This window comes from Heptranchias perlo, chromosome 7 (assembly GCF_035084215.1).
Source record: "Heptranchias perlo isolate sHepPer1 chromosome 7, sHepPer1.hap1, whole genome shotgun sequence".
NCBI classification, from domain to species: Eukaryota; Metazoa; Chordata; class Chondrichthyes; order Hexanchiformes; family Hexanchidae; genus Heptranchias; species Heptranchias perlo.
This window is the reverse complement of record NC_090331.1, coordinates 47,704,802-47,720,171: the sequence shown is the minus strand read 5'-3', so window position 1 is coordinate 47,720,171 and position 15,370 is coordinate 47,704,802. Positions and strand designations below refer to the sequence as shown.

General features: G+C 47.0%; 1 protein-coding gene across 6 annotated transcripts in view; it reads left to right on the top strand.

The window, feature by feature from the left end:
- The window catches only part of mylka (myosin, light chain kinase a), a 316,681-nt gene that overhangs the window by 181,176 nt on the left and 120,135 nt on the right, over window positions 1-15,370 (top strand). For all 6 annotated transcript variants that reach the window (XM_067987458.1, XM_067987459.1, XM_067987462.1 and 3 more), the window contains one exon: window positions 628-780. In XM_067987458.1, the coding sequence (XP_067843559.1) occupies window positions 628-780 (153 nt within the window). The remainder of the gene's footprint in view (window positions 1-627; window positions 781-15,370) is intronic.

The window sequence follows — 15,370 nt, the reverse complement described above, 5'->3', positions numbered from 1 at the left end:
CGGGTAAATGGAGTTAAGCCACAGATCAGCCATGATCTAATTGAATGGCAGAACAGGCTCGAGGGGCTGAATGGCCTGCTCCTGTTCCTATGTTCCTATCTGTGGCTAGAGTTTGGCTGGAATATTTTGGTTGCGCAGGGTCCACAGATGTGGGAGCTTATTCATCCATGCTGTTCAATGTTTTAATAGGGAATGTCATAGATACAGAGGGGATTACAGACAAACAGCTCAGGAAAGAGATCAAAGCGATGCAGCACAGGGCCAGCCTCATTAGTCCAACGCAGGCAGCTTTAGATAATTCAGAATGAAGGGGGCTGGAAGACGTGCAGCTTGCCAGCAACGTACAAGAGCTCACCGACAGACGGACAGAAAGCTCCCCCCTCACCCTGCAAACAATTTAAAAGGGCACCATATCCTGAGAGCGTGTTCAAATACCCAGCAGGAAATGGTTGTTCGGGCAGCAGATCTTCACTGCACGGCATGCAGGAGGAAATAGCCTTATGTGTTTTACCTGCTCAGGGAGGAGACATTGGGCTTGTGGTACACCGTCCGGGCGGGACAGGGCTGTAGTTTAATAAAACAGTTTCACGGAGTATGGTTTCAAATTTCTTCCTGTCTAATTCACAGATAAACCCATTCAGTATGCTCACAGCACATTTGAAAATGACGTCGCAAAATTATCCATACAAGATGCTTTGCCAGAAGATGATGCTATTTATACCTGTGTAGCAGAGAACAAATGTGGAAGGGTATCTTGCTGTGCTAAAGTGACGGTAAAAGGTAAGGCAATCTTTAAAAATCCACTTGCTAAAAGACATGGTAAAGATGATAATCTTATCAAGTAACTTTGCCGAGGCATTCCACATGAAAGTAGCTGGACCATCATCCTATAATTCCCCTTCGCTCAAACATTATCTATGAAGCCAAACACTGAGTATTTTGCACAGTTTATTCTTGCAAGCAAAGTCAAACTTTGAATAAAAAGTCTGCCGCTCTCCACCTTGGGTTCCTCAGTTGCTTGCACTGAGAGCAGAGATAGGCAACCCATTCCCAAGCCCCAACCACTAGCACTCTGAATTAGTCACAATTAATTGTGTGAGTGTGGCATTGATTGTTAATTTATTATTGTTTTTGATTTTCCTTTTGGGGAAAAGCCTAATTTTAATTGGCATTTCTGCGAGATATAACCAGGAAAGATCAGAAATTCAGTCCATAAGGAATCACAACGAAAAAGATGCATTCTACTACTGCATGGTACAACATATTGCAGCTGACTGTAGCACACCACTGGCTGACCCTTTATTCAAAAAAAATTGTTGCAGCCTTTCTCTTACTCGTCCCTGTTTACAAGTTAATCTAAACATAAATATTTTCAGAAGACCTTGCATTGCAGCAGTAGCTCATTCGAACTGAGCTTCCTCCCAGACTTACCAAAGGCCATATTTAGAATTGTTTGAATGCTTGAACTTAGTTGCAAAGCTTACTGACTTGACGTGCACCCCTCTACAAACTTTCAAACACACATCCCCCTAATTGAGTTCAGAGCTGTAAACTTTTTATAATGTAGATAAAAAGCCACCTTGTTTTCATTCTAAATCCTTTCTTAAAGCTTATTTATGGCTGTAGTTTTCTGGCAGCCTGATTCTACCTCAAGGGCTATATATTGGGCCGCTTGGCGCCCATTTTGTAGGCGCTACACGGCCTCCTAAAGATGCAAAATGGTGTCCGGAATGTACAGGCACACAGTGCGCTGGACGCCATCTTGGTAAAGGCGTTTGCGCATGCACAGCATGCAAAGTAGGGAGACTATGCGGTAGATCAGTGTGCAACACTGATTTAAAGAGACAGATGCAATTTTGGAACTCACGCTTCAGCCAATGCACTGTCTTAACCTCACACAGCTGAAAGGGTTGTAAAAAGCATGGAGGACCCCCCCCACCAGCACTATTTAAAGGGATCATGCAGGATTTACAGGTTAGTTGCTGGATTATTGCTCCCAACTGCTGATTCATTTGCACATGTTTTTGGAGGTCTCCTACACTTGAATACTAGGACCAGGGGACATAGTCTAAAAATTAGAGCCAGGACTTGCAGGACTGAAGTTAGGAAACGCTTCTACATGCAAAGGCTGGTAGAAGTTTGGAACTCTCTCCCGCAAACGGCAGTTGTGCTAGCTCAATTGATAATTTTAAATCTGAGATTGATAGATTTTTGTTAACCAAAGGTATTAACAGCTATGGGGCTAAGGTGGGTATATGGAGTTAGGTCATACATCAACCATGATCTCATTGAATGGCGGAACAGGCTCAAGGGGCTGGCTAGCTGACAGGCAACAGCAAGGGCACTGACAGAGTGGCAGGGCGGGGCCAGGAATGCAGTCATCCTGAGAGAGGAGAGCAGGTTCATGTTCCATGGAGCCACTGCCACTTGCTGCCTCCTGTTATGCGCCACTTTCTCCTGCAAGAAAGCGGGACATGTGTTGGTGAGTATCTTGCAAGATGTTTGGGTGATGTGCCTGTCATGATTGAATAGCTGGCAGTGTGTGTGACCTGTGAGTTGTGGGTGTGTGGCTTGCAACAGTGATAATGTGTGAGGTTGAGAGGAAGCATCTGATTGGAAGAGTTGAGTACTGATTGAAAGAGTTTGTTGGCGTGTGGGTGATGGGGGGTGTAGTGCTTGGAGTAGTGGATGCGGCTTGTGGTGCAATTGGTAGGAGATGCCACTTGACAGTTGACCTCACTCACCTTGGCCACTCGTGACAAAGCATTGAATTTCTTCCTGCACTGCATCCATGTGTGCGATGCTCTGCGCCTGGCATTGACTTCACCCCTATTGCCTTTCACTACCTTGGGACCATATGTCTGGAGGGCCTCTTGCCCCTCTGCGGAGAAAGGATGCCCCTCTTTCTTTATTATTCGTTCATGGGATGTGGGCGTCGCTGGCAAGGCCAGCATTTATTGCCCATCCCTAATTGCCCTTGAGAAGGTGGTGGTGAGCCGCCTTCTTGAACCGCTGCAGTCCGTGTGGTGAAGGTTCTCCCACAGTGCTGTTTGGAAGGGAGTTCCAGGATTTTGACCCAGCGACGATGAAGGAACGGCGATATATTTTCAAGTCGGGATGGTATGTGACTTGGAGGGGAACGTGCAGGTGGTGTTGTTCCCATGTGCCTGCTGCCCTTGTCCTTCTAGGTGGTAGAGGCCGCGGGTTTGGGAGGTGCTGTCGAAGAAGCCTTGGCTAGTTGCTGCAGTGCATCCTGTGGATGGTACACACTGCAGCCACAGTGCGCTGGTGGTGAAGGGAGCGAATGTTTAGGGTGGTGGATGGGGTGTCAATCAAGAGGACTGCTTTGTCCTGGATGGTGTCGAGCTTCTTGAGTGTTGTTGGAGCTGCACTCATCCAGGCAAGTGGAAAGTATTCCATCACACTCCTGACTTGTGCCTGATAGATGGTGGAAAGGCTTTGGGGAGTCAGGAGGTGAGTCACTCGCTGCAGAATACCCAGCCTCTGACCTGCCCTTGTAGCCAAAATATTTATATGGCTGGTCCAGTTAAGTTTCTGGTCAATGGTGACCCCCAGGATGTTGATGGGGGGGAATTCAGCGATGGTAATGCTGTTGAATGTTAAGGGGAGGTGGTTAGACTCTCTCTTGTTGGAGATGGTCATTGCCTGGCACTTATCTGGCGCGAATGTTACTTGCCACGTATCAGCACAAGCCTGGATATTGCCCAGGTCTTACTGCATGCGGGCACGGAATGCTTCATTATCTGAGGGGTTGCGAACGGAACTGAACACTCTGCAATCATTAGCGAACATCCCCATTTCTGACCTTATGATGGAGGGAAGGTCATTGATGAAGCAGCTGAAGATGGTTGGGCCTAGGACACTGCCCTGAGGAACTCATGCAGCAATATACTGGGGCTGAGATGATTGGCCTCCAATAACCACTACCATCTTCCTTTGTGCTAGGTATGACTCCAGCCACTGGAGAGTTTTGCCCCTGATTCCCATTGACTTCAATTTTACTAGGGCTCCTTGGTGCCACACTCGGTCAAATGTTGACTTGATATCAAGGGCAGTCACTCTCACCTCACCTCTGGAATTCAGCTCATTTGTCCATGTTTGGACCAAGGCTGTAATGAGGTCTGGAGCCGAGTGGTCCTGGTGGAACCCAAACTGAACATCAGTGAGCAGCTTATTGGTGAGTAAGTGCTGCTTGATAGCACTGTCAATGACACCTTCCATCACTTTGCTGATTGAGAGTGGACTGATGGGGCAGTAATTGGCTGGATTGGATTGGTTCTGCTGTTTGTGGACAGGACATACCTGGGCAATTTTCCACAATGTTGGGTAGATGCCAGTGTTGTAGCTGTACTGGAACAGTTTGGCTAGAGGCGTAGCTAGTTCTGGAGCACAAATCTTCAGCTACAGCTGGGATGTTGTCGGGGCCCATAGCCTTTGCTGTATCCAGTGCAGTCAGCCGTTTCTTGATATCACATGGAGTGAATCGAATTGGCTGAAGACTGGCTTCTGTGATGGTGGGGATATCGGGAGGAGGCCGAGATGGATCATCCACTCGGCACTTCTGGCTGAAGATGGTTGCAAGCGTTTCAGCCTTGTCTTTTGCACTCACGTGCTGGACTCCACCATCATTGAGGATGGGGATGTTTACAGAACCTCCTCCTCCCGTTAGTTGTTTAATTGTCCATCACCATTCACGACTGGATGTGGATGTGACAGGACTGCAGAGTAGACTGATGGGCCACCTTCTGTCCACCTCTTGCACCAAGACCTTTAGAACATTCACCTGAGGAAGGAGGAAGCCTCCGAAAGCTTGTGAATTTTAAAATAAAATTGTTGGACTATAACTTGGTGTTGTAAAGTTGTTTACAATTTAGAACATCAGCAGAGAACCTTAGTGCATGCCCTCTCGTAGGCCTGGTATGAACTCAGATCGGCAGATTGGTGGGGTCTGGCGTGCAGATTGGAGGATGTGGGATTTTAGTAGTGCACAACCTTTATTCAATGTTCTAACATAACTCAACAGTTTGTAAATATAGGGACGGGACCTTCATGTGTGTTTTATGCGTGCAATGTCTGATCTCTGTTCAGACTCCATGCGGACCCGTATCTTATATTTTGCAAATAAGAGGGGTAGGCTGCTTTTAAGAGGTGCTAGCCACTCGCGATATCGGGGCTCTCTGCTGATGAGCAGCCACTCAACAACGCAGGTAGTGCTGGCTGCTCGCAGCTATCAGGTAAATCATCAGGCAGCACAAATGTTACATGCTGCCTGCATCTCAACGACCAGGATAAAGGTAATGTATTTTCAAAGGATATTAGATTTTTGAAATATATCACAGTGAAATATTTATCATCAAATTTGTCACAAAATGAAAGTGTTACATTGAAACATAAATGTGATATAACTCTCTACAAAAAGTATTCTGTCATTGAATTAAGTGCAATGATTAAAGTTCTGTGCACTATACAAATACTACAGTTAGTTTTTTACCGTGAATCAGTTGATTGGAATCAATTCCTGTTTCTATTGCAAAATGACACTCATGGAACCCTATGTAAAAGTTATATATGAAATGCAATTTCAATAAACTTACAAATAATTTACCATTAATAAGGAGACCAAACATAGAAGCTTATTATGATTCCAGATATAGTATCCATTACCTAACTTTGTGCCCATAGGAATGATCGCTTTTGAACCAACCAGCAGGAATAATAAATTTATAGTAAATGTTATTTACTATAATGAAGATAATGAAGCAGTCCGAGCCCGCATGCAGCAAGACCTGGACAACATCCAGGCTTGGGTTCATAAGTGGCAAGTAACATTTGTGCCAGAAAAGTGCCAGGCAATGACCATCTCCAAAAAGAGAGAGTCTAACCACCTCCCCTTGACATTCAACGGCATTACCATCGCCGAATCCCACACCATCAACATCCTGGGGGTCACCGTTGACCAGAAACTTAACTGGACCAGCCATATAAATACCGTGGCTACAAGAGCAGGCCAGAGGCTGGGTATTCTGCGACGAGTGACTCACCTCCTGACTCCCCAAAGCCTTTCCACCATCTACAAGGCACAAGTCAGGAATGTGATGGAATACTCTCCACTTGCCTGGATGAGTGCAGCTCCAACAACGCTCAAGAAGCTCGACACTATCCAGGACAAAGCAGCCTGCTTGATTGGCACCCCATCCACCACCCTAAACATTCACTCTCTTCACCACCGGCGCACAGTGGCTGCAGTGTGTACCATCCACGGGATGCACTGCAGCAACTCGCCAAAGCTTCTTCGACAGCACCTCCCAAACCCACGACCTCTACCACCTAGAAGGACAAGAGCAGCAGGTACATGGGAACAACACCACCTGCACATTCCCCTCCAAGTCACACACCATCCCGACTTGGAAATATATTGCCGTTCCTTCATCGTCGCTGGGTCAAAATCCTGGAACTCCCTTCCTAACAGCACTGTGGGAGAACCGTCACCACACGGACTGCAGCGGTTCAAGAAGGCGGCTCACCACCACCTTCTCAAGGGCAATTAGGGATGGGCAATAAATGCCGGCCTCGCCAGCGACGCCCACATCCCATGAACAAATAAAAAAAATTGTACCAAACACAATAAAGTAGACCCAAGCTTCTGTAGTATCATTCAAACTTTCATCCAAACCCTACGTTATAAAACTACTTTATATTATTGGCACTCTTTTTCTCTAGGCTATTGGGATAAAGCCATCCTTGTACCTTTTTAAAAGAAAAGGATTTCTGTAGAATAGTTTTCATTTACTAGTTAATCTCCTGTGGCATTGCTTACAAATGAAAAGAAACAGTCAGGGCTGGGTTATCCTTTTCCTGCCCTGACAGGATTGGGGCAGGACCTCTGCCCTTTGCCCTGACAGCCAGCGGTGCTACAGTCGGACGTAGCTGCAGCACCAGAGGAGTCCCCGAAGACTGGAACTGTCCCACTGAAGGCTTTGGCCGAGACACAGACCGTCAGCAGATAAATGCTGGGCTGAACTTGAGGGAGAGAAGACTGCTGCAAGGCCTTCCATAAGAGGCTTCAAGGCCTTCCCACTTCTACTCCAGGAACTACCACCAGGCACCACCTGGTAGTCTTGTAGAATGACAAGAACATAGGCATCGGGAAAATCCATGGGGAACCTGGGTCCCACCTCCTCGCAGACATTTACATGTGGCAAGTGAGGAATGGGAGGCCACTGATGGTCTAGGCAGGGCAAGATGAAGGAAATGAGGTTGAGGTACCTGATTTTCCTGTCTATTTCCATTGCTATTCTGCCCAATTTGGATATAAAAGCCAAAATCTTTTTTTGAGGAGCTTCTTTTGATGGATTCACTCCTCAGCCCACAAACAATCTCACATGGGCATCATTTTAAAAAGTGACAAACTAAATAGTTAGATGTTTCAAAGCAACAATATAAGTGGACACAGTGGGCTCGATTACCTGGGTCGGGTTACCTGCGGGTTTCCAGCGGGGGGGCCCCGAAAATCCCGATCTCCGGTCACGTGACCGGATCGCGACGAAATCCCGGCCACTTCCGGGTACCGCGCTGACGTGTGGGGCTGCGCGCGCAAGCCCCGCTGGTGGGAATCCCGCAGGCAATTAAAGCCAGCGGGGTTCCACTTGAGAGTACTTAACTTGCTCGTTGTGGTCAGTTAATGAGCTGAAGCAGCTGTCAAAAGAGGAAGTGTGGGATTTTAGGTTCAAGGCAGTGAGTTTCCCACACTGGGGGAAACAGTCTCCATCCAACCAGGCGTGTTGCAGCCAGCAGCCTGTGGCAGGTGCCAACGTGCACTCCACGGGGGAGAGTCCTCACCCACGCAGGAGGCCACCGCGTCACATAGGGCAACCCCTGCCCTCCACCACCCCCCGCCACAAGCCAGAGGACAGACCGACACGAGACCGCAGCCCCAGTCCGAGGAACCACACACCTACCCTGCACAACCCCTCAGACCAACACCTGCCAGTTGGGTGGTGTGTGGACACCCTCGGAGGACGAAGAGCATGACCAGCACCAGCAGCCTCGCAGTCCACGCCGTCCGCCGCAGAGACGTGGATCCCCCCAACACGGTGTTGTTGCACGCCCACCTGTACAGCAGGAGGGAGGGCTACCGCAGAGAGAGACGCGTCGCAGAGGGCACTACCCTCGCCACAGGGTCCACAGACCGAGGCGCAGCTCCCCGGACCTCTCCGAGCAGCAGTGCACAGGGAGGCGCAGATTCGCTCGACATGTAGTCGTGGAGATCTGCAGCCTCTTTCATGCCGAGCTGCTCCTGGCTGGCCCCAGCACCAACTGCTTACCTGTCGCTGGCAAAGTCACCACTGCCCTCCACACCTTCTCCTCCGCATCCTTCCAGGGTGCAGCCGGCTACACCGCCGATGTCTCTAAGTCGTCTGCGCGGACGAGCCCTGCAAATACACCTGCACCTACTCTGCAGTAACACGATGGGTGGCATCAGTGGTGGGTCCTCATAGTGATACCCAGGAGCGGGCATTATTGGACACAACGGACAGGATTCGCGGAGACATGGCAGTGGTGGTGTCAATATAATGTGTGCTGTTTGTTGCTCTGAAATTCAATATGGGTAACACCCATGACAAACCCTCAGACACCCTTGTGCACCCCCTTCATGCTGACGAGACGTTTGCCTTACGCTGCCTACTGCACATATGTGATGCATGCCCTGTGGCTGCAGCACAGGTGGTGGCAGGTTGAGTGAGGCTGGCCGTGAGGGAGATGCACGAGAGGGTGAGTATGGGATGGAGCAATGAGATTGTATGAGGATTGGGTTGCGTGTTAGTGGCAGGATGAGTACTGGCGAGGTGAGTAGGTGGAGGTAAGATGAGGATGGGGTGTGAGTGGGTATGAAGGGTGATGTGACAGAGTAGTGTTGGCGGTGCCGAAGGAGATTTGGGGTGGGGGCAGTGTTGTGGCAGACGGAGTGTAGGGGAAAGACTTCGTGTTCTCACTGTGGCGGACCTACTGCGGTCATTGCAGCGCCTCCTGCACTGTATGCAGGTGGGCGATATGTTGGTGGCGCAGGTGACCCCCTCTGCCACCTCGAGCCAGGCCTTCTTGGTGGCAGAGGCAGGCCGCTTCCTCCCGCCCGCCGGGGGGAAGATCTGTGTCCTCCCCCTCCTCCTCACCCCATCTGATGATAGCTGGGGTGAGGCATCATTAAACTGGGAGCAGCCTTCCCCCTGGGCTGCTCCATGCTGCAATTTGTCCCATTGGTTGCAGCATCTGTCAGTGGAGGACTGCCCCTTTAACTAGAGAGCCTCCAGCTGACAGATCGTACTGCGCAGCGCCGTGGACCCCGGAGGAGCAGGTAATTGATTCCTATTAGTGTGTTGCCTGCTACGATCGCGTGGGCAACCCACTAATTTCGCCGTCCGCGTTTTCGACGCTCCCGGAGGGCCACCCGCTGGGAACCCGCAGGCCTGCTAAATTTGAGCCCAGTATCTCCTTCATTTTGGTTTTGTTTGTGAAATCTGAACCATTCGGCAATCATGGACCATTCCAGCCTTTCATGAGTCACCACCAATAAATGAGTTCAAAATATTTTTCCTTTGGTTTCCCATAGGCACTCTTTTTTTTAACCAGGCCATAAACTTGGGCGTTGACAGCCAATAAGAAAACACTGACCCTCTTTCCTTCATTGATGTCATTTGCAACAATCCAATGCTCTGCAAGCTTTCCAACATGTGATATTTTACATATCATTTGGTCATCTGAAAACAGGATATCCACCAGGCTTACACACACAAAGAAAAAAAGAAAGACTTGCATTTATATAATACCTTTCACGACCTCAGAACATCCCAAAGCACTTTACAGCCAATTAAATACTTTTGAACTACAGTCACTGTTGTAACATCAGAAATGCGGCAGACAATTTGCACACAGCAAGGTCCCATAAACAACAATGGCCAGAGAGTCTGTTTTTTTTGAGATTTTGGTTGAGGGATGAATGTTGGCCAGGACACCAGGGAGAATCCCCCTGCTCTTCTTCGAAATGGTGTCATAGGATCTTTTACGTCCACCTGAGAGGGCAAACAGGGCTTCAGTTTAATATGTCATCCGAAAGACGGCACCTCTGGCAGTGAAGCACTCCCTCAGGACTGTACTGAAGTGTCAGCCTAGATTTTGTGCTCAAGTGTCTGGAGTGAGATTTGAACCCACAACCTTCTGACTTAGAGGTGAGAGTGCTACCACTGAGCCATGGCTGATATCACCACTCCTTTTTATTCCCCTTTATATGTTATATCCTAGTGATAATTGAATGGGGTACTTAAATTCAGTTGCAGTTCTTGTGCAAAAGTAAAAGCATGGCTGTTGTTAAGAGCAGCTACACACGGCGATGGTCTTAGCAAAGACCAGGCTTTTACTGTTTCATAAGATTTTCTATCAATACCTATTATAGCCACCAGGTGGCAATAACCCCTATTCATTTCTACATTGCAATTTTCAGTCACCATGGTCTCTCCAAACACACAGTCACTGTGCCCAAGGGAGCAACTTTATGAGTGTGCTGCTTCCTGGTGTCTAACTGTGCCACTCTGCATTTATGAATAATAAGTGCAGAAAAGTAATGTGGGGAGGAGAAGCAGGTGACTCTCTCGCCGAAGTACCTGTAGCTCCCTACGGTGAAACATCTAAGATCGAGAGAACTCAGTGAAGTGGGAGATTGTCACCAATATAATAATAATAGAGTATTAAAGTGATTGATTAAAACTGATACTATTGATCAAACAATTCTATCTGTGTGAAATTTTACAATTCTTTGCTGTTGTAGATTACAAATCATTACTAGTATTTTACAGGAAAAAGCTGCAATTGCACTGGTTCTGAGATGAATTGAATCATTTTCCTCAAGACATGCATTATACTTCAAGCATAATATTAAGCGTCATCAGTTGTGCAAAAATATGAAGATACTAGTTTAACCCAGAAAAACATTACAAAGATTTAGTTCAGCCACCCACATTTGTTATTACCAGGATAGTGTTAATAGTTGAGTTTAACATAAACAGGAGTGTTAGAATTTTTTAATATAGCATTTATTTTAATGTCATTTCTGAGGATTTACTCCAGTAAACTGCAAAAAAATGTAGCTCTGGTCTTCCAGAGTAGGTTTCAAGCATAAAGAAAATTACTTCATCTAAATCCATTTTTTAAACACCTCAATATTTTACTGAAAATTATGATTCTACTATGATTTGTGTTCAGATATTGGTTCTGGCATTTACTTTAAAGAAGAGAAGTTGAGGGAATGCATCTTCTCAATCAAAGTACTTCCCATATGTCTGTGCCAAAATTATAAAAACACTTATTGCTGTGTTAGATGGTTCTCATCTCCGCTCCCTTAAGTCTAAGGGACGCAGACTTGAACGTTTATGGCGGACAACTGGTTTAGCCATTCATCATCAGATCTGCTGGACCACATAAAGCACTATCGGGTCCTGCTCTCCTCTGCCAAAACTAGTCACTATTCCAGGATCATCCTGGAATGCAAAAATAATCCCCGGCTTCTCTCCTCCACTACAAACTATCTTCTTAATCCCCTCTCCCCTGCCTCCTCCACCTTCACCTCCAATGACAAGTGCAGGAGCTCATGGACTACTTTGTCAATAAGCTTGAGACTATCCATTCAGCTGCCTCAGCTGCTTCCCTCCCTTCCCCTACCTCACCAAGCCAAACTTCCCCTAAGGTTCCCCCCCTGCCCTAGCCCTGAACTTGCATCTTTCTCTAGTTTCTCTCCTATCTCCCCTCATGCCGTCTCCAAGCTCATCTTGACCATGAGACCCACCTCCTGCTCCCTCGACCCTATTCCCACCAAACTGCTGACCACCCAACTTCCCTTCTTGGCCCCCATGTTAGTTAACAGTTTCCTCTCCTCAGGTACTGTCCCCCTCTCCATTAAGTCTGCCGCCATCACCCCCCTCCTCCAAAAAACAACCCTTGGTCCCTTTGTCTTGCAAACTACCACCGCATCTCCAACCTCCCTTTCATCTCCAAAGAACATGTTGTCGCCTCCCAAATCCATGACCATCTTTCCCGCAACTCCATGTTTGGATCCCTGCTATCAGGTTTCCGTCCCCCCACAGTACTGAAACTTATCAAAGTCACAAATGACATCCTGTGTGACTGTGACCATCACCCCCCTCCTCATCCTTCTCAACCTGTCTGCAGCCTTTGATATGGTTGACCACACCATCCTCCTGTCACAACGCCTCTCCTCCGTCGTCCAGCTGGGTGGGACTGCCCTCGCCTGGTTCCATTCTTATCTATCCAGTCGGAGCCAGAGAATCACCTGCAATGACTTCTCTTCCCACTCCCGCACTGTTACCTCTAGAATCCCTCAAGGATCTATCCTTGGCCACCTCCTATTTCTCACCTACGTGCTGCCCCTCGGCGACATAATCCAAAAATACACCAGGTTCCACATGTACGCTAACCACACCCAGCTCTACCTCACCACCACCTTCCTTGACCCCTTCACTGTCTCTCATTTGTCACACTGCTTGTCCGACATCCAGTACTGGGTGAGCAAAAATTTCCTCCAACTAAATATTGGGAAGACCGAAGCCATTGTCTTTGATCCCCGCCGCAAACTCCATTCCCTAGCTACCAACTCCATCCCTCTCCCTGGCCACTGTCTGAGGCTGAACCAGACCATTGGCAACCTTGGCATCCTATTTGACCCTGAGATGAACTTCCGACCACATATCCACTCCATCACCAAGACCGCCTACTTCCACCTCCGTAATATCGCCCGCCTCCTCCCGTGCCTCAGCTCATCTGCTGCTGAAACCCTCATCTATGCCTTTGTCACCTCTAGACTTGACTATTCCAATGCACTCCTGGCTGGCTACCATCTTCCACCCTCCATAAACTTGAACTCATCCAAAACTCTGCTGCCTGTATACTAACTCGTACCAAGTCCAGTTCACCCATCACCCCTGTGCTCGCTGACCGACATTGGCTCCTGGTCCGGGAACGCCTCGATTTTAAAATTCTTATCCTTGTTTTCAAATCCCTCCTTGGCCTCGCCCCCTCCCTATCTCTGTAACCTCCTCCAGCCTTACAACCTTCTGAGATCTCTGCTCTCCTCCAATTCTTGCCTCTTGCACATCCCCAATTTTAATCGCTCCACCATTGGCAGCTGTGCCTTCAGCTGCCTAAGCTTTGGAATTCCCTTCCTAAACCTCTCTGCCTCTCCACCTCTCTCCTCCTTTAAAGATGCTCCTTAAAACCTCCCTCTTTGACCAAGCTTTTGATCACCTGTCCTAATATCTCCTTATGTGTCAAATTTTGTTTGAAAATCGCTCCTGTGTAGCGTCTTGGGATGTTTTACAACGTTAAAGGCGCTATATAAATGCAAGTTGTTGTTGTTGGTGTTGTGTTTTTTAAATAGTAATATTTCTTGCCCTCGCTGGAGACCCCCTATTGCAGCCTAACCCTCCTTCCCTCCAACCCACTCTGGGGACATCACTGACAAAAAGACCAGCAATCTGCAATCCAGAGTGGCTGGTTTTAATTTAACTGAAGTGGCAACTTTTTACTAGCCCGGGAGCTGATCTGAAGCCACCCACTTATGGAACACAACATTGGCGATGTAAGCAACGTACCCTACCAGCAAAAAGTTGATGATTTTTTTAAAAACTGGGAACAAATACTTTTGTAATTGTGTGTGTGTATGCGTGTGTGTGTGGATATGAACATAGAATGTACAGCACAGAAATAGGTCATTCAGCCCAATTGGTCTATGCCGGTGTTCATGCTCCACACGAGCCTCCTCCCACCCCTCTTCATATAACCCTATCAGCATATCCTTCTAGATTTTAATAGATATTTGTAAGGAATCTTACAACACCAGGTTATAGTCCAACAGTTTTATTTGAAAATCACAAGCTTTCGGAGTTTACCTCTTTCGTCAGGTGAGTGAGTGAAGCTAAGCTATGCTTCACATTTGTCCACCCCAGTCCATCACCGGCATCTCCACATCATTAATAGATATTGAGGGAGTACTTTAAACAAATACTACTCTGCAGCACCTTAAAACTGAAAATCATTTTGAAAAAGTATTGAGAACGTTTTACTGAAATATTTATCATCAAGGCTTGTGGCAGTTTGCATATTCAAGCTTCTAGTGACTGGCCTGCTCTTACGAACATGAGAGTTCCTTAGGAGTTAAACCCTTATGCTCACTACATAACACTTAATACCCTAGCTGCCAGGACTGCATTCAAATACCATAAATGGTAAATAGCAACTGCTGAGTAAGGGTGTCCTTGGGTCTTTCCAATACAGTCTCTCCAGTAATAAAATAACTTGCCCTTTGAATTGTCAGCTGATGCTATTGTTCAATAGACAATATTTTGAAATGGGAATGTGTTCAGATTTTCAAATACTGAATTAACTTTCCACAAGTGCTTGCTGTTAGCCCAAATAAGATTTTCCTTCCCGAGGCATCAGCAATCGAAAGTAACAAGATCTCCTGATAATATCTGTGCTGTATTGTAAAGGTTTGCCAAAGGCTCAGTACTAGCTCCATTATTAATAACGGGAGGAAGGGGGGTGGGGTGCGTGTTGGAAATAAGGATGCCATTGTCAGTGAATGACTTAAGATGCAGTATAGAGACTCTTTCCTATTATGTCTAACTATTTAACACTTTTGTTTTCATCTTTCAAATAAACACATTTTTGGGGTCTATTTCTCACTTATCAAAGTGAGAGATGTCTGAGCTCAGGAATTGAATGTTTTTCCATTTCTTGTGCCCAATGTCAACATCAAGCAGTTCCACTTCAAGTATAGCATGATCAGATGGAAAGTAAGTCTCTCCTTACTCTCATGCCAACTCTTAACCTCAAAAAGCACCCTCTACTGAACCAGTCTGAATTTTCACTTTCCCACACTGTAGGCTGAGTAGTGCCCCAATTATACAGCTTATTTGGCATCTGAGGCCAGATGTTCTGCACCACCCCAAAACCAAACAACCATTGTGATAATGGTAATCTCACAGAAATCAGTAGTTTGGTGCCAATAGAGAAACTTCCTAAAAATGGTTATTGTGCACTGCTGGCAGTATGTAAGAACTGCTGCATGGACCTTTTCACTTCTGCACTCACCATGGAAACATACAGCACAGAAGGAGGCCATTGTGTATGTGCCTGCTCTTTGAAAGAGCTGTCCAATTAGTCCCACTCCCCAACTCTTTCCCCATAACCCTGTAAATTTTCTCCTTTCAAGTATTTATCCAATTCTCTTTTGAAAGTTACTATTGAATCTGCTTCCACCACCCTTTCAGACAGTGCATTCCAG